Genomic DNA, 23353 nt, shown 5'->3' on the forward strand with positions numbered 1-23353 from the left:
CCGGTATCCTCCACTCTGCCATGCCTTACAAGTCGTATCATGATTTTAGGATGAAGAAACCCGTCATTCAATACTGTTTTGTTTGCACGGCCGATAATGGGTAATAAGAGTGTTAATATTACCATAGACAAAAGTATCACAATGAAAACGTGAACCAAAGAAAAATTTACTACTCTTTAAATTTACGCGCAATTGTAGAGTGATTTGCATCTAAGATTCTTTGTGTGATTGGATCACTGGAAGACAACAGACGAACATCTGCGCTTACATATTGAAATTATAACTGTATTGGTCTTCGAAAGCATTTTTTTTTCTTAAATGGGCTTTCGATTTTTTTGATAAGCGACTCAGAACAACTTTGTAAGAAAGCGTTGAATGAAGGTGCAAAGCAGACATGTTCTCTGCACATATCTTGCAAATGATTTTATTTTATTTTCAGCTTTGTGCTCTCAATGTCATGCATTTGCATATCTGGTGTTCTTCTTTAACATGACTTGCTACTTAGCAGCGCCTTCTTTATTTTACTGTTTTGAGAGTGTCAAAGATTTTATGCGTCAAACAAAAATTTAGGTTCGCTTTGCTGGAGCAATAGCGTGAAGGCCTGGGTCAGACTCAAGCCGCCTCCATTTGCGTGGTTGACCAAGCTGTTCCTTTATCCATTGCATGTGGAAGGCGACCCTGGTGAAGATCGTTGGGTGCTTGAATGAGCAATGGGTGCCATATGAATGAATTCCCACTTGCGTTGACCGTCCGTGGTCGTTTTCAAGAGTCAGTGGCCCACCTGAGTCACCCTGTTCAAGTTTAAAAGACGAAAGCAAGAAGCTCGTTACCGTGATTGATGCGTGTGGTATTCTAAGTCGCCATGATTCTCTACTAGGCCCTTGTAACGACAATAGCCGCTTTTCATTGGTCAAACTGAGAGTCAGTGCGTGATGATATTCCAAAATATGTACAGTATTGCGAATACCGTTGCTGCATTTTCGGTCAATGCTGAAGTATGAAGCTACGTCATACTAAGCTGTCTCTTGATTGCCGATAACATTTCTTTGGGTGATAAGTAGTTCGTAGCAGATTGTCTCGAATTTTATTCCTCTTGCCCCGTCCCACAGAGCCTAGCGGAGTCATCCATAGCTTACCTGCCTGCCGTTATAATGTCCTTATTCCCTCTTTCCCTCTGCGTTTCAGCGTTGAGGGGTTGGAGTTAAATCGTATACCGTCAGAGGTGCAACAAGAGTTTCAAAACTTGTGAGACACGAACTCGACTTAGTTCAGTCTTCCAAAACCTGTAAATTACTTCTGCACTATTCAAAAATTGTCGCGCTTGATGTGAGAATACTCGTGGTAACAAAAACAACACAAAAAATTTGCGAGACCACGCAAGCCTCCAATTCCCGCATAAAATGCCAGGATGCCAGAGAAACTAAACTAACCTCAATATTGATCTAGTCACCTAAAGGTTTTTTTTCCGTACCTCAGCTGACTGGTGCTGTTTTTAGGATGCTTTTCTGCTGCTGCTTAGAGTTTCAAGGCTGTTTTTACGCTGCTTTTAAGCGCATGAAGGCTCAAGTTAAACCAAAGAATATCAAAAACCCCACCCCATTGCCCACGCGCCAGAGAAAGACCCTCGAACTGAAACGAATCATTGGCACCTCTCATAGATCACATCGTTGCAGGCGTAGACTTTTGAGTGCTTCGGGGTCTTCAGGCCGTCACCGTTGGATCGCCCGCTCCCTAGTATATTCTTTCGCCGCCAATTCGCAGCCATTTGTGGGGTAACTGTTGGCTCCGTCCTTTTAGATGCGAAGTGACTTGTGGGCGAGCTTGATCTGGTGACGTCCTCACTCCACTCTGCATGTCCGTCTCCTCCTCTCACTTTCCTCTCGTAAGATCCCACATCTCTCTGATTGCAACGCCAACGCAGGCAGCGTATTTTAGCCTACGCTCGCTCCTCTTTGTCTCCTGTAGGCGTACCTCACTCCGGTGTCTACACACTAATTGCGCATGAGCATTCCGCCCTCTCTCTCATTTCCTATGCTTTACCCTTTTCACTTCGCAAAGACGGCACAGGAAGCGGCTGATAGCGCATTGATTGATTCATCGGATATCGATGAATCAATCAGGAAGCGAAACACAGATGAAGAAGGTACGTATGGTATGCCGTTCATGACTTCCATGTCACGATTATTATGTTTGCACCTGACATTTAAGTTGATCGTTCATTCAAGGAACCTAATACAAAACTTCGCATATGTGAGTCTAGCGAAATGGTCGTGAGGGCGCTATGAGCGTTATATATTCTCATGCTTCTTATGACACGCATGTCATGACTATCATGTTTGGCCGTGTCATTTACCTTCGCCGTCTATTCTCATCACGTAATGCCAAATGTGGTACATGTCAAGCTAGCGAAATGGCCGCGACCGTGCTTTGAGCATAGCGTGTTGTCATGTTTTATGTACATTACACGTATATCATGATTATCATGTTTGGACGTGTCTTTCACTTTCCTCTTCTTCGCGTCACATAATACGAAACTCGGTGCATTTGAATCTAGTAAAATGGCTGCGAACGCCTCAAGAGCGTAGCATGTAGTCATGTTCTTACATGACACGCATGTCAAAATTATCATGTTTGCACTAGTCATATACCTTTGTCCTCCATTCACGTCACGTAATACCAAGTTAGGAATATGTGAAGCAAGCAAAACGACTGCGAGCGCATCGTGAGCATGACATGTAGTCATGACTGACTTGACATACCAGTCTTAATTTCCCCGTTAAGGCCTGCCAATGTTTTTCGCCATGCATTCATGTTATATCATACCAGTTTTGCAATATGTCATTTCAACGAAACCACCGCCCAGCAGAGAGTGTATGACATGTAAATCATGACATTCATGACAAACGTGTCATTATTTTCATGTTATGACTACTTAGTTATGGTCGTAGTACACTCATAATATGCCATGCCAATTTTTGTATAGATCCCATTATTGATAAGGCCAGGAGGCCTTAAAGTCGTAGGCGTCTAGATAACTAGATCGATCATAGAGTTTCCTTAATATACACTAGAGGGAACTATCGAGCTAGTGTTTATGAGAGCTACACCGCACGGCGCTTCACCGAGCATGGGAATGATGGGTAGTACACGGATTTGTCTAACTTTCGTACTTCTGGCTCATGTGTGTTCTTGTCGCTAGGAGCTGTTTTCTCAAGAGACAAAAATCAGCAAACGTTCAGCGGTTACTCTTCACCACCTGATTCCTTTAGGCCTACCTTCTAGATCTGCTCACGAAGTTCAAAAGGGCTCATTTCTACTTTCGGAACCAAACCGACACACAGAAACAAACGAAGCCGAACGAAGTACGAAGACAAGGCAAATTCGTGTACTACCCATCATTCCCATTGCCACTGAGCGATCGCGGTGCCAGAGTCCCCTCTAGGTAATTTTAGAAAACTCTATTAGATAGATAGATAGATAGATAGATAGATAGATAGATAGATAGATAGATAGATAGATAGATAGATAGATAGATAGATAGATAGATAGATAGATAGATAGATAGATAGATAGATAGATAGATAGATAGATAGATAGATAGATAGATAGATAGATAGATAGATAGATAGATAGATAGATAGATAGATAGATAGATAGATAGATAGATAGATAGATAGATAGATAGATAGATAGATAAAGCACCATCTACTAACGTTTCAAATACACATACCATAATGTCTAGTTGCTCATCAATACACTAGAAAAAATGAAGTATTGTGTTGTTTTTGTAAGCTTCTCTGATTGCTTGTAATCTGAATCCACCTACAAATATGTAACTGATGACCGAATCGGAGCCACTATCTGAAAGATGAAAACATGCACACTTGAATTTCTTATCTTTGCTTCATTTTCGTAAGCTTGGAATGAGCTGTGGCTATTACCTTCAGAAACACATCGGTCAAGCCTCACGTCACAAGCACAGACACTCATTCAAACATCTATTCACAAGAACTGATTTATATAAATAATCATTCTTTGTTCAATTACGCAGTATACAATTCAATATCACCTTTTTCACCCCTGCTACGCTGAAATTTCTGATCTATTTTTCTTTTTCTCTCTGCTTATGTGCATCCTCTCCTTCCTAAACTACTGTCTCTATATTTGTACAAAATATTTAAAAAAAATTTTTGATTCATTATATTGTCACGGGGTCATGACGTGGCGGAAGACAGGAGTCTTTATGTTTGAATATAACTGTTTATTTGGGCGAACCTGTACCCGGTAAACGGAAAGTTCGATTACAGTAGCAGTCTTGCACAGATATCAGTGAGTGGAGCGTCGGCCGTCGATCAACTACTCACAAGCGGCGAAGCGCGTCGGCATTTATACTCTTGCCGTCGAATGTTCTAGCGTTATCGCTGGCGCAGACGTAGGTTCTAGAATAGTCTCTACTGTTCGCACAGTGGGCGTGATCTTATCGAAATGATCTACTACAGTCCAGAACCTTCTTGAAAACTGCAGGCGCGGTTTGCGCTGAGAATCGTGTGGTGTTTTGGAACGATAACAAAAACTTGGGAAATGGAACGGGGCATTGCCCCCCTCTGAAAAAAGGCATCGTCCCGATGCTTTAACTAAAGATGAAGGTACAACAATAATGCAAGAAAGTACAATGAATTAATTACGATACAACAATAATACAAAAAACACTGTTTCAGTTTGTTAACGCGCATGAAACGGCTTGAGGCGCGCGACATGGACTACTTCGGGTCACGATCGGCGTCGTTGAGAGATCGTGATGCCGTCGGGAACAACCTCGTAATCAAGTGGGCCGAGACGTCGAACCACCCTGTACGGTCCAAAGTACCGTCATAGAAGCTTTTCACTTAGTCCACGTAATCGAACGAATCGTAAGACTGCTACTGTAAACGAACTTTCCGTTTACCAGGTACAGGTTTGCCCAAATAAACAGTTATGTCCCAACATAAAGACTCCTGTCTTCGGCCACTTCACGACCCCATGACATCTGGTGGAGGTGCTGCTTAGTTCATGTACAGGACGCCCCCGTCAAGCCGTGAACCCAGCCCACGTCGTGGAGAAGACACCGACGCCAACCAAGAGCAGCGAACAAGCCGCCGACAGCAAGGGCTACCACCGGAGTACGGGCTTCTACAAGACAAGGCGCGGAAGACCAAGGCCATGACCGCGACTGCAGCGATAGTGACAACCGCAGCGTCCCAGCCCACGATGGTCATGCATCAACCCAGGGAACCACCAATTTTCCATAGGTCATCGTTCGAAGACCCGGAGTCCTGGCTAGAAACATACTACTGTGTGGCCGCCCTCAACCAGTGGGACCATGACGAAAAGCGGCGTCGTGTGTTCTTCTATTTGGAAGACACCGCAAGGACATGGCTCGAAAATCGGGAGTCCACGCTCCAAACGTGGGGTGTTTTCTGCGGCGCATTCCTGCAAACGTTCGCGAGCGTCGCTCGCAAAGAGAGGGCCGGTGCTTTATTAGAGACCTTGGTTCAGCTACCAAATGAAAATGTCACCATTTTCACAGAAGAAGTGACCTGACTATTCCGTCACGCTGACCCAGACATGCCTGAAGAAAAAAAGTTCGTTTCCTCATGCGAGGGGTCAAACAGCAGCTATTCGCGAGACTGATGAGAGACCCCCCAAACACCGCTAAGAATTTGTATCCGAAGCGACCACTATCAAAAAACCCTGGACATGCGCACCAGACAGTATAATCGTCGCCTGACTGCAGACTGCGCTGCTGCTCAAGCCAGTAACTCCGGAGACCTGCGTGAAACAATCCGAGCAATCGTGCGGGAAGAGCTGCGCATGCAGCTTTTTCTCTCTGCTTATGTGCATTCTCTCCTTCCTAGACTACTGTCTCTATAATTGTACAAAATATATAAAAAAAATATTTGATTCATCATATTGTCACAAGGTCGTGACGTGGCGGAAGACAGGAGTCTTTATGTTGGAATATAACTGTTTATTTGGGCGAACCTGTACAAGGAAATGGAAAGTTCGATTACAGTAGCAGTCTTGCACAGATATCAGTGAGTGGAGCGTCGGCCGTCGATGAACTACTCACCTTCGGCGCAGACTCAAGTGGATTTGATCGCCGACATTGTGCGAGAAGAAGTTCGGCAATCGCTTCAATGTCCCCAAGCACCACTGCCCGAGCCGGAAGCTATGAGCTACGCCGCTGCACTGGGCTGCAACGCTCCTCCCCGTGCACACAAAAACGCCGCCCCATCGCACTTCCGTCGACAGACGCCACCGCCGCCACCACCCCCACCGACGTCATACCGTTAGCCAGCGGCTCAGCGCAGTGCACCGAGGAAGACTGACGTCTGGCGCACCCCTGACCATCGCCCGCTCTGCTACCACTTCGGCGAGGCCGGACACACATACCGTCATTATCAGTACCGACAGATGGGACTGCGTGGCTTCGCCTTCAATGCACCGCGTCCACAGCCAGGAAAACGACCACGTGACATCCCCGACTACCTGACAGGAACTCTGTGGACACCACGAAGCCCTTCGCGTTCACCGTCGCCCAGCCGCCGCACGTCACCGCACCACCGGCAGTACTCTGGCCCAACGCGGGGCCGGTCTCTTAGCCCGTATCCGGGAAACTAAGGGCAGCAACCGATGGAGGTGCGGTTGCTGTGCGACGAACTACCGAAGATCCTCCGACGATGACGATGCCGCGACGAAGCTTTCCGAACACAACGCCAACCAGGCGAAGCCCTGATGGCGAAACCTCACTTCCCGAAGGTGACCTGACGACGCAACATGGAATCAGCCGAACAAGCCGACGCATCCGTGACCCGACGCCACGCCCTAACTGTAATGCGAGACGGCGAACTAGCGACCTCGACGTTCTTATCGACGGTCACTGTGTCACCACTCTCGTCGATACTGGAGCGGACTACTCCGTCATCAGTGGGTCGTTCGCCGCGAAGTTAAAGAAAGTTAGGACAGCTTGGAAAGGCCCTGAGATCCGCACAGCCAGAGGTCATCTCATAACGCCTGCAGGAATTTGCACAGCGAGAGTCACCATTAACGGCCGTATTTATCCTACAGACTTCGGAGTCCTACAGCGTTGCTCAAGGGATGTCATCCTTGGCATGGATTTCCTATGCCTCCATGGTGCTGTCATCAATCTAAAAACAAAGTCGATAACGTTATCCACAGACGAAGCACTACCACCACGCACGCCGTCAGGACACCATGCCTTGAATGTGCTGGAAGAACAAGTCACCATTCCGCCTCGCTCAAGCGTCATTATTTCAGTCGGCGCTCCTAAATCACCTGACTTGGAAGGCGTCGTTGAAGGCAGTCAGCATCTGTTGGTCACCCGAAATATTTGCGTCGCAATAGGAATAGTAGAGCTGCGGGGAGGCAAAGCAACGGTTATGCTCACGAATTTCAGCAATGAGTACAAGCATGTGAACAATGGAACAACGGTCGCATACATCGAAGAAATTGTCGAAGCCACCAGTGCTTTCGCCCTCGCCGATTCTGCGGAACCTGCTCAGAAGAACCAAGCCCTTCCCATAGCTTTCGACGTCAATCCCAGACTTCCGAACGATAAGCAAGAACAGCTCAAGGCTCTGCTCCTGCAATACGAAGATTGCTTTTCGTCGTCATCGAAAATTCGGCAGACCACAATCACGAAACATCGCATCATAACCGAAGAAAATGCCAAACCACTCCGTGAGAGTCCGTACAGTGTTTCGACGCGAGTACGTGAGGCCATGAAGGGACAAGTTGATGAAATCCGATCAACGGAAAACAGCCACCATCGCCGACTTCCCGCCGCCCACTGACAAGAAGGCCGTGTGCCGATTTCTGGGCATGTGCGCCTATTATAGGCAGTTCGTGAAAAACTTCGCCCGCATCACCGATCCTCTCACTAACCTTACCAAGGCTGACGTGGAGTTCAAGTGGGAAACTCCACAGAAACACGCTTTCCAGGAGCTTAGACATCGCCTCTAGACGCCTCCGTTACTTGCCCATTTCGATTAATTCGCCGAGACAGAAATACATACTGACGCAAGCAGCGTAGGTCTTGGCGCCGTTCTTGTGCAGAGGGCTGACGGACTTGAAAGGGTTATTAGTTACTGCAGCCGATCGCTATCCAAAGCAGAAGCAAATTATTCCACAACAGAAAAGGAGTGCCTCGCCATCATCTGGGCTACGTCGAAATTTCGCCCCTACCTCTACGGCAGGCCCTTCGAAGTTGTGAGCAACCACCGCGCCTTGTGTTGGCTAGCAACTTTTTGGACCCTTCAGGTCGCCTCGCACAATGGAGCCTGACACTTCAAGAATATGACATTACTGTCATTTACAAGTCCGGCAAAAAACACTCCGACGCCGACTGTCTCTCTCGTGCGCCTGTCGACCAACCACTACCCGACGACCCGGATGACGACTCCTTCTTGGAACGGTAACAAAAACTTGGGAAATGGAACGTGGCATCATTGTGGTTCATCATGTTCTCTTTTCACGTCGAAAAAATCATGGGCTTTCTATATGTGCACAGTTAGTTTTTGCGATTAGTAAGCGTAGTCTTCCCGTTCATTGTGGAACGCCGAACGTCGAAAAACCCATCAGACGTCATAGTGCTTGAGTTTGAGTTTATTTGATTTTGAGTTTATAATTGAGTTGAATTGAAGACACGCTGACAAAGAAAAATGCTCTAATCCTCACATGACAAATGAATCTGTTCCCCTCTGTCCACAAGTTGACAGGACTATCAGACAAAATGTTTCGTGCACTATTCTAGATACCACCTCTGAAGGGGATATTCGTGGAAACCAAGGTTCGCTATGAGTTGGCCTGCAACAACAATTATTTCGATTTAGGTGGATAGCGAGAAGGCGAAACCCCACCACAATTTTTTAAATGGAAATAGCATTTAGCTAGTCTTGGCTAGCCACTTCATATAGCTTCACAGACCTGAATATGTTCGTAAACTTTCGAGTGGTTCTTTCGAATTTTCCCACGTAGAATGGATAAGCGCAATTTGCTTTCCCGCCGCCTTTTACAGCGCGCACTGTATGGCGTTCTTGGCCTTGTTGCAGACAGTAAAGTGTTGTGACATGTCTAAGAGCACTAGTACAGTGTCTAGAAGTATACTGCCTACTGTGCTGAGAGCGGGCTAAGAGATGGCCCCGCAGCTGATGACTGCCGGCGGCGCCCGCATGGTGCGCTGCTGTGCGAGTGGGTGCATTTGCGTTCAAATCTTGCGCTCCGCAAGCGCTGCGAAGCTTTCAAGAGGCTGAGCCGCGAGAGGCCAACTATAATTTTCCTGCATTTTCGGAGTGGTTTTTTTACATAATGCTTCATTGTATAGAAACTACTTGATTGCTTTCATAGTACTGGCGCTTTGCAATACCAAATAAAGATCATTTCGTGGCATATATTTCTCCATCCGCTACTGCCCGCAAAGACAAAGACGCAGATCCCACGTAACTTAGGAAATACTGCTATGCAAGGTGACTCGGTTGCAATTTTTTATGATGTGAAACATTATGAAGTGGCGCTAAATATATGCAAGAAATTTTATAGTCAACACTGGAACCAGCAATGGCGTTTCACGAACATTGGGCTCTTGTTGCAAAGTATTTCGAAGACCCTAAGTTAAGGGGTTGATCGTGAGGGCACCCAGACGTAGGCGATTCGATAGATAGATAGATAGCTAGATAGATAGATAGATAGATAGATAGATAGATAGATAGATAGATAGATAGATAGATAGATAGATAGATAGATAGATAGATAGATAGATAGATAGATAGATAGATAGATAGATAGATAGATAGATAGATAGATAGATAGATAGATAGATAGATAGATAGATAGATAGATAGATAGATAGATAGATAGATAGATAGATAGATAGATAGATAGATAGATAGATAGATAGATAGATAGATAGATAGATAGATAGATAGATAGATAGATAGATAGATAGATAGATAGATAGATAGATAGATAGATAGATAGATAGATAGATGCTACAATTGATTGCAGTACACAACGAAATATTTTTAAAAACCATTGACAGTGTAACCACCAGAGTTATTTTCTTATTGTGCTTTTTTCTAGAGAGCAACAGTTATCACAGAAGACCCTGAAACTTTTACCTTTTAGCCTGCATTTGATTAGGATTCGAGTCCAAACAAAGAATGATAACATGCTAATGAACAATATGACACTCGCCGCATATGATAACCATAACGTTGTTGGAAAGGGAGTTCGACGTAGACATAGGAGAAAACTGTGTGAATGAAATTCGAAAGGGTACATAAAAATTTTTTAGAATATATTAATATTTGAATTTGTGTCTAAACGGCAATTTCATTCCCGACGCCGTTCACTCTAATCCGAAAAGATAGTTCGATGGAGTCACTCTCTTAATGCTTTTCTCACACGACAGCCTTCAGATTCAGCCTTGTGTCTGCCCTCTTGATCCTACTTTTTAATTCAGGAAACCGTGCTGGATCCGTTAGTGCGGGAAACAAGACACCTTTTCCTTGTTCGACTGATAACTTCTTTGACACAGCAGCACAATACACGACCTCTCTTTGCATTGCCCTTAGCTTGTATCATCTCAGAGTGTTGCAGTGTACATATGGCACCGCCCAACTTCACAGTAAATCAGATGGCAGCTGTCACACACTGGTTTTAAACGTGGTGAGGTGCATCAGCGACAGGACGAGAGGAATTTCGCACGTTCGTGCACCCTCTCGACACGCAGCGCCGCTTGTGGCATCTGAGTGCAGTCATCACATGCCGGGCCACCCTCTCTCGTATGGAATGCGCGCGCTTGGCACACTAGGTAGTATATTTCTAGTCACTGTAGCACAACTGCGTACTCGCCACGCTGCGTTCAGTGCCTTGGCTGTGTGAGTGTGCGTGTGCAGCGGCGTTAGTCACAAGAGGTGATGGTGAAAGCGGCCCTGCAGCTCATAAAGACCGAACCCACATAGTGGCTTCACAGACCTGGATATGTTTGTGAAATTTCGAGTGGTTCTTTCAAGTTTTCCCGGCGCGTACGCTGTTGCGAGTACACTTGCTTGCCAACCACGTGAATACGTGATTTTGTCGACCTGATCGAAGGATCTAACAGAGACTGCGTAGCAGTGGCAAACAGCGTTTGCATCGCATGGGGCCTGCAACATTCACTCAGCGTGCTTAAGAATGGCGGCCAATCGGTAGTCGAGGCTCCTCAAAACGTGTCGATCCAGCACGACTACGAAGCGCATGGCCTAGAATTGAGAACTAATGCGAAAAAGCAACTGGGAATCAATCCCTATATTTTTGACTGGAAATGACGTCTGAAGTAAAATATCTGTGCCTTATAACCGAAATTCTCAGTCATCGGCTGATTTGAACAGCCTGAGTTGAATAGTTACCATGACCACCGCGGCAAGCACCCTCGGACTCCTTTTCGCGCTCGCGGTTACATGGATAGGAATCCAGGAGTTCAACAAAAAAAGTGCTCAAGGCAACGACACGTTGCTGACATACCTTTTTTATCCCGTACTATTCCATCCTGCTTAGGTTGTAGCCCAAGCGTTAAGGAGATAGAAGACACAATGCTACTACAGCGTGCGAAATATGTCTTTTGCTCCACCCGTACTTGTCTGATACTTAAAGCTCTAGCGGCGGTCCACTTGCGAGGCAATAAACTCCCTTGGTCAAGTCGTTCGATGCGCACTTTAAAAAGCACTGCTGTTGCCTTCAACTTTCGTTAATCTTGTCAATGAAAATGAAGCGTAATCGCCGTTAAATCTGTCTGTGTGCCGCCTGTTAGGTGCCCCAGCAGTGTACGCCGTCTCAGTGCTCTTCGACCGGAGCGCACACTTCTGCGAGTGGCACTACGTTTGCGAAGTGTCACTCGACAAAGAGAATTGTAAAGCATGACTAAATGTGAGCGAAACTGACCTTCACTGCACAAACACGCCAGATGTAAGTGTTAAAGCCACCCATTGCGTTTTTTTTTCATTTTCTCATGGAGCACAGATGTAGCCATTGACCAAGTCATGCATTCTTGGGGCAAATACAAGCAATGTCATTCTATCTGTATATGTAAAAATGCAAATATTTCAATTGCAATGTGTTCTTGACGCGTCCTGGGAACATCTGGCTATGACTTGTAGACAAAAAGGAATACAAAATTTTCCATGTTCATCTTTGCGAATGTCTGCGAATCTATACCTCCACCGGGAGTATATGTATCTCGTTGTCCAAAATCAGTATTACGCAGCTAGATTTAACGGTTGTTAAACAGAACATTGAAGGGGATATAACTGCGTTAAAAGACTTCATGCAGACACACACGTATCATCTACGAAATATGAACAGATAATACAAGAAGTTTTGAACAGTAGTTTAACACTATCCGTTCAAGAAAAAGGCATAAAACGACTGCGTTTTACCACCATTTGCCTACAAAACAGAACACTGCAGGCTTACAAGGTGCGTAGAACTTACTTTGGATGACGCAGTGAGCAATGGACAGAAAATAATTTATGTTACCTTAAATGAAAGGACGAGAGAACAGTTAGTCAGGTAACAAACGGGTATACGGAAACGTGCAAATCAAGGAGAAGAAAGATATATGGGCCGGGAAATTTGCACAAAGACGGGATAACCACTGGTAAAAAAGAATGCGTGCCTATAACCCAATATATAGCAAGCACCGAGTTGACAACCTCCTTGGCCCGAGTGCTTTGCGACTATAAAAATACCCCTTAACAATCCAGCGTTTCACCTTCGGAAAGTCTTTTGTGCTACCGGTTGCGCACAAGGCTGGACTATTCTTTTCCGCCAAGGAACCATCGCAGCGTCTCGGCCAAGCCGACGGAAGACACTGGCTTGAATTTCGCACCAGAGCAATTAGTATATGTGCGAAATTACGGAACGGGCGAGAAATGGTCGCCGGGAAGGGTCAGCGCTACGACCGGTGCTCGACCTTTGGGAGTGGAGACTGAGGCAGGGATTGTCCATCGCCATAAGGACCAAGTAGGGAAGTGCGATAAGGAATTGTTCTTGGAGAGCAAGGGCACTCGGGAATTGGCGCTACCCGACAACGAAGTGACGACCGAACACGCCAAGAATGCTTCTGCAGTATCACAACCAATACGACGGTCCGCGAAAAAGAAAAAAAAATGACGGCAGATCCACGAGGTGAATGATGATGAGATTGGGCGAAGCTCCTGGGAGTAACAATATGACATTTTCTTCCGTTAATTCTCCCGATAAAAACTTCTGGCTTCTTTCGTTAAGAAGCTGGCGTCTTCTTTCTCTTTTGCTTTAGAAACATCTGGCGTCTTTTCGTTTTGCTTTTAGAAAACATCTGGCGTCTTTCGTTGGTTTATTTTATCAATCAACGGCGTTTTGAACAAAACATTTTATTGTTTAATCACGCACAGGAGAAGCCTCACGAGGCACTACCTTGGAGGTAAACAATGGTTGCTGCTACTGGTAATAAGAGACAGCAGAAGGCGGCTTTTAACACTTCTACATCTACTAACGTTTCCTACTGGAACTTGTCAATGGCTGCTAATGGGTAATGAGAGACAGGAGCTAACGGCTTTTAGGGAACGCACACGCCGCGACCTTTTTACTGTTCAAGAATTCACAGGAGAATTCTCCCACCGGCACCACCTTGCAGGTCGAAGTGTAACACTTGTTACACACTATGACTACAACTACGAGGGACGAACGGGTGTCGCTTTAAGGAGCTTCGCCCCTAAAGAACCAGTGGAAAGTTACGGGTACTAAGGTGGAAGAAGTGTTTCAGCGCAAGAAGTGCACGCAGAACAGCACGTGCATGCGTCTTCTCTCTCAATTTGTTCCCTCTCCGCCCCCTTTCCCCTCTTTCATGATGCATGTTTGAAGCGGTGAGTAAACGCATTCTTTTGCCTGGTTACACCGACTAGTTCATATCTCCGACGGCGTCTCGGCCGCCAACGTAACAAAGACGTGTACAACATGGCAGCGTATACAAGATGGCAGCAGCAAGCACAGCACCGGGTTCATTGGCCAATGGAAGAAGCCTTTACCCTGCAGGACGCCCAGTGAGGCTGATGATTACGATGATTAATACACTGTAGAACATGTTGAAATCAATTTCATAGTGCAGGTCATAGTATCTTGTGCGATTGGTGCATCTGTTTTTATTTTTTTAAACCACCAACCGCTATCTGCGTCACCAGTTTGTGTTCTCTGCCGCAATCTTCACGACCACTCTCTCCTAGCAGATCGTTTCAACGAAAATAGAGGCAAGGCTTGGGAGGGAGAACAAAGGCTGGTGTTCATATATCAGCAGTAGATTTCGTTGGTTCGCACACATTTGCAAAGTCTCTAAAGGGAGCCTTAGTTTAAGGAGATGTTAATGAGGTGCTAACATGCACCAACTTTTCTTTGCTCTTTGTGAGTGCTTACGGTGGTAGCCATGCTTACACTGAAATAATTCTGGGTCCCGTATCACTCCGCTAGCACTCCCTGAAACCAAAACTGCGATTGGGTGGTATGCAAGCCTTTCAAAACAATCAGCCGTCATGTGCTCAAGGAAACAAGCTTTCCAGCGTTGATAAATCTAGCGTAAGCTACAAATCGAAACCAAAAAAAGGAGATGCGCTTTTTTGTTTTAGTGCTCATTTATGGTACCGGCAATTATGTTATCAGTGATACGTACTTAAAGGCTACTTTGACTCAGTAAAACGAACATAAAATTCTAACTAAATTATGCTTACCTTACAGGTTACAGCGCTCAATCCCTTCACACAAATCACAGGACCAGGTTTCATCAATCGCTGTGTTACCGGATTTTTCAGTTGCAATAACCAAATATCGCACTCATCATCGTCCATTCCTTTGACTCGTCCATGCCGTAAAACTTCGCTACTGTGTCCAGCTATATTGGGAAATGAAATGAATGCCACATCACCAATCATGACACACTAGCTGCATTGCCATTTATTTACGTATTCATTCATTCATTCCTTCATTCATTCATTCATTCTTTCATTCATCAATAACATTGTTCGCGTTCTCTAAAAATTTGTGGGATTAGTAAAAGGGACCACCTAGAAGAACTTCAAGAGTACTGGATGAATTTCTTGGTTCATTGGTAAACCCAAAGTTGATCGTCAAAAACTAATATGTGGAACAAAGTCTCGTGATGAAACAAGCGCTAAAATTACAAACACTTAGAGAGGACACAGACGAGCTCTATTTATTAGTGTTCACTTCGAAATAAAATTTTCAGTTGCTAGTAAGAACTCGTGGCATTTGCGGGCTAATAGAAAGCATTAGTCACGTAGAAAGAACAAAACGGGAAACACAAGCACTGGTGGTACTTCCCAACTTTCAAGCTGCTCGCCCGTTTACAAAAGTATTCCCTTGAACGTAATGCTTGAACACTTTAACCAATATTCATTTGTCAACACACAAAAATTGGGTCAGAAGTTTTGTTATGATGCTTTCGAATACCACAAATGAGTGTTTATAAATTTATTTTCTTTGGAACGACAGTCTCTGTAAAGCCGGCCGCTCTAGAACAGCCTAAAAATTGTGGCTAGCGGGATACGCTAAGGATATCGACCTCAACAGCAAGCCAACACCGTCTGTCATAAGCGGTCTCTGAACAGCCCAAGCTGTTTTGTAATTGAAGAGGAAGCAGAAAGACTTCATAAACGTCCAAAACTGATGGGACACCACATACAGCGCACTACTACACTCTTAAACCATAAAACCACATATTTTAGGATAGCATGCTAAAAAAGTCACATCTTTGCCGAAAAGGGGAAGCAATGAACGCTATAGCTACAAATTGGAAGGTCACGCGCAGAATCGAAAACATATAGAAGCGTGCCCCGCATTTCTCACGAACAAATAACTCACGAAACGTACTCACAGGTACAGAGGCACGCGAATAAGCTTTGCAGTTGTTACTTCGCGGAAACGGAAACTCCAATGATTGCAATGACCGTTGTGTGCCCCGTAACTACAACAGACCCGTTCAGGTAAACCCCGATGCCAGCCAGGACGTAGGATCCTCCGATCCTCAACACCACGAGATAAAGGTGCGCGAGGGAGCGTCGCTCTCCTGGAATATGCAGGGCAAAGTACGTGTGGAAGATTGGAGTACGCGTGGCCATGCGATGTGGCGAAGCGCGCTCATTGCACCATCTTGCTTGTAGTGCTCAAAATATAATAATTTCCACTGGCATGCGCGTGAGCTGGGTAGGTGGTAGATATAAATAGCTTGTCACTTGACGTGCTCTTCAATGGCTCAATGGTTAATGTCTCGCACTTACGGTTGAGAGGACCCGAGTTCGGTTCCGCGCGCAAGACTATTTTTCTGGGTTTTTTTTAATTTCTTGCATTTTCCTATATATGAATACCTACACCTATACGGTGAATGACAACGATGCCAGCGGCAACATCCAGCCGAGAGTGTCGATATATTTACTACCACAAAAAGATGAAAAATGCGGGTGCGCTCCCTGACCTCTCAACCTTATATGTTAGGAGTTTTCCGCCATCCCTCTCTCGGGACCACCTAACTTAGAAACCCTGTTAAGATGTTAATGTAACTTCAGGCAGGTGTATCTCTAATCGCCAAGATTGCAGGGTACATACATATCGCGCCACCTCTCAGTGCTGGCTGGATTCCACTTCGTAACTGAAGTGGAAGTGCACCAAAAAGTGTTTTCTCATGAACGAGAAAACAATTCCGATTTGTAGATTTGTTTATTTTTATTTGTTGCAATTTTAGGACAATACAATTGCATTGCCCACGGTCAGGAAAAAAGGAAGGTGGTTTCCCTCCTGACGAGGTCCTGCTCGCGCAGGGCGTAACAGTGGTAGGGCTGAATTAGACATTCACAAAATACAATCGAAAAAAAATGCACGAAAGCAGCCATCATCTTGGCAACAGAGGAGGAGGAGGAATAAATGAGGAAGGACAGGGAGGTTAGCCAGTTCTCAGACCGGCTGGTTGGCAACAGAACTCAACATTAGAAGATGCCTATGGCAACAAGTAATACTTTTTGACACAGTTTACCTATCTGCGCACAAACTAACCAAAGAATTATAAGAAAATCATGCGAATGCGCTTGCAGATTTATACACACACGTATGCATTTACTCATCCATATATTGGTCCATGTACATCAGCACATAAATACAAATATAAATGCATATATACATATACATACACATATATCTTATATATACACACACATACTTATATGCGCACACATGTATACACGTTGTGTGGGAGACTACAGCCCAGTCAACCGTGCAGAAACTATCAATTTATCCTAAATGTCAAAGAAGGACCGAGTTCTTAATTGGGCCCGCCGCGCTGGTGTAGTAGCTAAGGTACTCGGCTGCTGACCCGCAGGTCGCAGGTTCAAATCCCGGCTGCGGCGGCTGCATTTCCGATGGAGGCGAAAATGTTGTAGGCCCGTGTGCTCAGATTTGGGTGCACGTTAAAGAACCCTAGGTGGTCTTAATTCCCGGAGCCCTCCACTACGGCGTCTCTCATAATCATATAGTGGTTTTGGGACGTTAAACCCCACATATCAATCAATCTCATAATCATATGATGGTCATGGGGCGTTAAGCCTTACATATCCATCAATCAGTTCCTAATTTAGGATGTTTAGAGTTGGTGCACGATCCTGCCAATTCCATTACTTAAGGGTGCTGACAACATAGTTTCATGACTTGGTAATCAATTGCCTGCATAGCATAATTATAAGCGTTCTCTCAAGAACTGTGCATGTCCTACATAGGTCAATACCGGTTTTCCTGTTTAGGTAGTGAGGGCTGAATAAGCCCCACCCTCCCAATGCTTCCCAATTTAGTACATAGAGAGTTTCAACTTTTAAATAAAGTGAAATTGAGGAATGTGATGCTTTGACATTAGCTCTGATGGGTCTATATTATATCCCGAGTGAAGTATTTTTCCTTCCTTTCTCTGTAATGTAAAAAGACTTTCACTATCAGCGCTAACTACTATTCCCCACAATAACAAACAATAATTAAAATGTGAATGGATTATTGAAAAATACGATTTCTTTTTTGTCTTAGTTGTTAATAAATTACGGAAGCGGTTCAACATGCCAATTGACCACGCTACCTTCATTCTTACATTGTTGACGTGTTGGGACCAACTTAAATTTATAGAAAGGTAATGCCTAAAAATGAATGGTTGATTACAAAGTCGAGCAAAAAATTGCCATAGTAGAGCTTAATTTTGTAATCTATATATTGATTCTTAGTATAGAAAAGGTGATTCGAAGATTTGACTACGCAGCCTGTGACAGTCGCGTTAATTCAGTTCCAGCTGGGTCTCTATCAGCTTCTACTTTAAAGCTCCGAGAGGAGGTTACAAAAATTACAACGGCTTTCATATTGTCAGACAAGCTCTCTTTCAATATATATGCTTCTTTATTGTGTGCCTTAAACCACGAAACTTCTTCGGGCAAATTTTCTGGGAAGTTTTGTTCTCTCCAAAGCCCACATCGACCTATAAATTTAGTCGAGGTGTGTCGGAACAGCTAGGGTGCTAGCATAGTTCTTGAATATGACGCTCAAGAGCACGTGCAAAACAAGAAAAAGGGGTGCCTTATCGGGTCATTGATCCCGCTTTGCAACTTGTGAGAAGAGAGTGCGCCAACGTTAATCTTCAGGTCACACCATCTGCTGGCAGCTTTTTCGACTACGTTAATTTTATCCCAATCACTTGTCATAGGATGGAACTTTGGACAACCTAAATATGTCAGTAATCAGAACAACGTACACATTTGCGTCTAGATTCACCGACATCACTTCTTGGTTACTTCTCACCTCGTCGAAAAAAGTAGAAGACTGGCGCCTCAGTTTGAGGAGCCATATCACTGTCCAAAATTAATCTATGAGACACCACAGAAGATATCAAGGAACATGCAAGCGTACGCAAAAGTTTTTCTTTTTATGCTTACGGGAATCATGTTACAATGTAAAGAACGAAGGTAAACATGCTGTGAACTTTAGACTATTGATTTTATTGTGAACCATTATTTTCTTACTCCACTGCTTACTTAAACTTTAGCACGCACCCACGAGGACACAAACGAAAGGGTCACTAGGACCAGCGTAAGATCGTCTATGTCCTCACGTGTATGCGCTAATGTTTCAGTATGCAGCAAAAGCAGCCACCCCACTTTTCTTTATTGCCCAACCGTGGTGGTCTGGTGGATAAGGTACTTGGCTGCTGAACCGTAGGTCGCGGGATAAAATCCCGGCTGTGGCGGCTGCATTCCCGATAGAGGTGGAAATGTTGTAGGTCCTTGTGCTTAGATTTGGGTGAACGTTAAAGAACCCCAGGAGGTCAAAATTTCCGGAGCCCTCCACTACGGCATCTCTTATATTCATATGGTGGTTCTGGGACGTCAAAGCCCACACATCTCTTTATCACATTTCCTCATTACTGAAAAGATTTGCTGTGCCCCCGTTCGCAGCTGTCGAAACAACGTCATTTTGCTATATTTTGTAGAAGTTCCTATACGACAACTCACGAGGCAAGAAATATGCAATCTTGCAAATTTACTCACATTCTGTCACTCCCCATCCGGCAACCTGGAGTGTCTCTCCATCAACGTCAATATCGCTTGTGGGTAGGCACACTGGTTTCATTATTGTGGTGAATCTTATATCCTGTGAAAGCTGAAAAATTGCGTGGTGCGATATCGATTATTTGTAAACTCGTATAGAACGGTTACGCAGCGAACGGAACTGTAAATTCAAAGGCTCGTTTTGTTCGTTAGACAATATGATAATGAAAACTTAGAGGAAGTAATCCAGGGGAACTATGGGGATTGTTAATAGCAGTAATTGTAATTTTAATGCGAAGACGTCAAGGTAGACGGAAAGATAACGTCCCACCGGCCTGATCAGAACTTACGACCTTCAAAGAACGTGTTTGATGCTCAACCACTGAGCTGCGGTGGCGGCCATTCCTCCGTTCATTTTGTATGGTGTATATACAAGCAATGAAACGTGGGAGCTTAAGTCAGCGCCACTTGATGCCACTGCGGCGAGTGTGGAACACTCTTACTGCTTGCTGTGGCGTCACGTAGTAAGTGATGTTATTACAAGATGGGCACCTGACCAATTTGCCCCGTAAGGTTTAGTCGCAAGATTCATAAATTCGGAGCTTCTCTGTTGAGCCTTGCCCCGCCGCGGTGGTCTAGTGGCTAAGGTACTCGGCTGCTGGCCCGCAGGTCGAGGGTTCAAATCCCGGCTGCGGCGGCTGCATTTCCGATGGAGGTGGAAATGTCGTAGGCCCGTGTGCTCAGATTTGGGTGCACGTTAAAGAAACCCAGGTGGTTAAAATTTCCGGAGTCCTCCACTACCGCGTCTCTCATAATCTTATGGCGGTTTTGGGAACTTATACCCCACAAATGTATCCATCAATCTGTTGAGCCTTCATTAGATAACAGTTTTTTAATCTAAGTGAACATTACTTTCGTGATTACTTTCTCTAATACTAAGATTAAGCCAGTGCGGCGGGCAGCTGACCCTAAAATGAGAGGATCACTCCCTTAACGTAACGGTCACTTTGAATGGAGAGCAAATGCTAAAGGATCGTTTACATTTGTTTAGGCGCATGTTGAGGAACTGTAGGTGGTGCACGATTCCGCAGCTCTTCACTATGGCTTCATTCATATATGTCCTAGATTGTCAACCTGAATTCTAATATCCCTTCTCTTTTTTGTTAAAGAGTGTGAAAGAAAATTCTCTGTACTGAGGTACCCTCTTTCGCCCGTCTAAATTGAAGTGTATAGATATTGCTGAATATAAGATATGGCACTCAGGACGAAAGACGCTATGTGTAGGAAGGCGTGCGGTAAAGAAAAATCAGGAAATGTATGATTATGAAATTTATACACGCGGTGCTACAGTGATGGATTGTGGTGTAAGACACTGCTGAGTTAGGTGCCGTCATGTTGACGTCTGTGAAGAACATGAAACTCGGCTTAAAGACTTCACAGTGGCGTGATGGAAAAGCCGTTGGACGACGTACATAATTTCATGTTTTCTCTATATTTAGTGGTAATATGGGGTTGAGCTGGTTCTTTTGTTGCAAGAGACTTCGTTCCACAATGCCACATCATTAACGCAGTAAGAGTAATAAGTGAAATCAAAGCGCCACATACAGCTATCGGTGAATGCGGCTGTGTATGTACATACAGTAGCCGTCAAATGTAAACCAAACAGGGACAAGCCTTCCTCGCTGTGCACTTACCACTGCGCGCAGGCGTGCATATATGCGCGAAACTGCCGTACAGGATTTGTGCACCGGCCAGTGGTGATAACAGCACGGCACGCACTATACCATTGCGAAGGCTTCCACCTGTTGTGGTTTCAATGGATGCTGATATTCATGGGCCGAGACTTAGTTGTGGTTTTACAGTGTAAGCGGCAGCCACTAGGACTTGCAATTCACGATGTCGTGTGGTGGTCCTGCCTGGTGAGGCAACGCCGCTGGAACGCCTATCGCTGCACTATCTTTACAAAATTTTTGTATTAGTTCAGTGTGCGCTCATAGCAGCTCATTACAACCTACCACAACCACTCGTTTGCTCAAACGACAGTTCTTGCGATAGCAAGAACTATTTTACTATATACGCTTGTGGCTAACTTCCCCATCACCAGTAGGACCATCCCTGAAACCAGTGGGAGACTCTGCCAAATCGTTTTCTGTGAATTCTCACAGCGTGATTCTGACCTGCAGTACTCGGGAAGCCTTTGCCGACTGAAGATCCTTTTCTCAGTAAGTAACGTCTACACATCGCTGGTAATTACTTCGACCTTTCGACATGCAGGTATGTCGTTGGCATTGCCGCAATAACTTACTCTCTAGAAATTAGGTGCTTACTTTTAGGAGGGCTACATCATAGACCATTTCAGCGTTCTTGACGAATCTTCGGTGCAGCTGCATTTTGTCCGCCGTCACTGCGATGCCATGTAAATTTGCTGTGTTGTTGGGGAATACGAAGACTTTCTCGGGAAACGCACCTCTAGAAGAGAACACCGTTTGTGAAAGGGCTGAATGCGAAGTAGGCGTGGTCAATAAGTATTTCACTGTTTTACTGCAAGGAGTTCATCGCTTTTAGCGATGAACTGAACAACCACTCTCAATATGCGCACTTTTGGTGGTAAACTCAATATATGAAGGCTCCCGCAAGAGGACCCAGACAGAGCTTTATGTTCATTAGGGCGTGCGCTATATTTCTGTAGTTGTAACTGCAATAACACGGAAAAGTGCTCATGTTCGTTAAAACTTTTATGCAAATTGTTAGGCATTAGGACTTCCGCCGCTGCGTACTATACACGCCGAAAACTTTTGTTGGCGTTGAGAGAAAGCTACGGGGGCGGAGCTTCTGCGCATGTAGGTCTACGCGAGCTGGGTCGTTTTGGCGCGTGTTCAGTAACGTTGCGGAAAGTGACGGAGATGCACCATCAGCGTTTAGACGCAGACGCCATTTAGTGTTTGAGGTACACGTAAAAATGCGGGACTTTCTCACGCGTTCATAATTCTGTAACCAAAATTAAATACAACTGTGTTGCTGCTGTGTGCTGTATCTTTTCTCAAGTACCTCTACGTGGAATAACAAAGAGAGACTAATATATTTCATGTTGGAAATACAACTGCTATTGTAGAGCTACATTCACTTGCGTTGGGATGCACGCGATTTGGTTTGCGTTTTAAAAGCAGTATATAGAAATTATTTCTGCAAGTACACCTGTTAAGTAGAGCTGTTAAGCACTTTATAGACCACATTTTTTCCTTTAGCGATTCACCCAAGGCACACCACCAGGCCTGCAGCCAAAACAATTTTTTCGGGAGGAGGAGAGCTGGGCAGTCAGGGGCACTTTAAGAAGGTTAAAAGCAACTACTTTTTATTATTCGCTCTCAGTAAAGCATCCGTTTTCATCTGAGCTTCCGGGAAGAGTACGGGTTTTACGGCATCTTCCTTGGCTACATGCCCACCCACTACGCATCTGTAAAGTGACTTTGAGACTACGTACCTGCTCACACTGTTGTTGCTTTTGCTACTGAAATTGATTAAATATCTCTGAGCGTTCTGTAATTAGAGGACCTCTATAACAAGCACTAGTGGAACAAATCACGTGATTGTACGGTTCTGCTATGCAATATTACATCCGTTAAAAAGACTCCACCTATTGCATCACACTCGTACGTTTTTTCTTGGCGCGAAGCTCTTTATGCGTAGGCTGAGCGTCCCGTGTA

The 23353-nt window shown here is 44.9% G+C and overlaps 1 protein-coding gene across 1 annotated transcript in view; it reads right to left on the reverse strand.

Moving 5' to 3' along the window:
• Positions 1-448: 448 nt before the first annotated feature.
• The window catches only part of LOC142768503 (suppressor of tumorigenicity 14 protein homolog), a 47341-nt gene continuing 24436 nt past the window's right edge, over positions 449-23353 (reverse strand). Inside the window, exons 3-6 of the mRNA XM_075870498.1 lie at positions 21977-22118; positions 19650-19761; positions 14796-14956; positions 449-791 (exon numbers count right to left, since the gene is read on the reverse strand). Of these exons, the coding sequence (XP_075726613.1) occupies positions 567-791; positions 14796-14956; positions 19650-19761; positions 21977-22039 (561 nt within the window). The 5' untranslated portion in view covers positions 22040-22118 and the 3' untranslated portion in view covers positions 449-566. The remainder of the gene's footprint in view (positions 792-14795; positions 14957-19649; positions 19762-21976; positions 22119-23353) is intronic.

This window comes from Rhipicephalus microplus, chromosome 8 (genome assembly GCF_043290135.1).
Source record: "Rhipicephalus microplus isolate Deutch F79 chromosome 8, USDA_Rmic, whole genome shotgun sequence".
Lineage (NCBI taxonomy): Eukaryota > Metazoa > Arthropoda > Arachnida > Ixodida > Ixodidae > Rhipicephalus > Rhipicephalus microplus.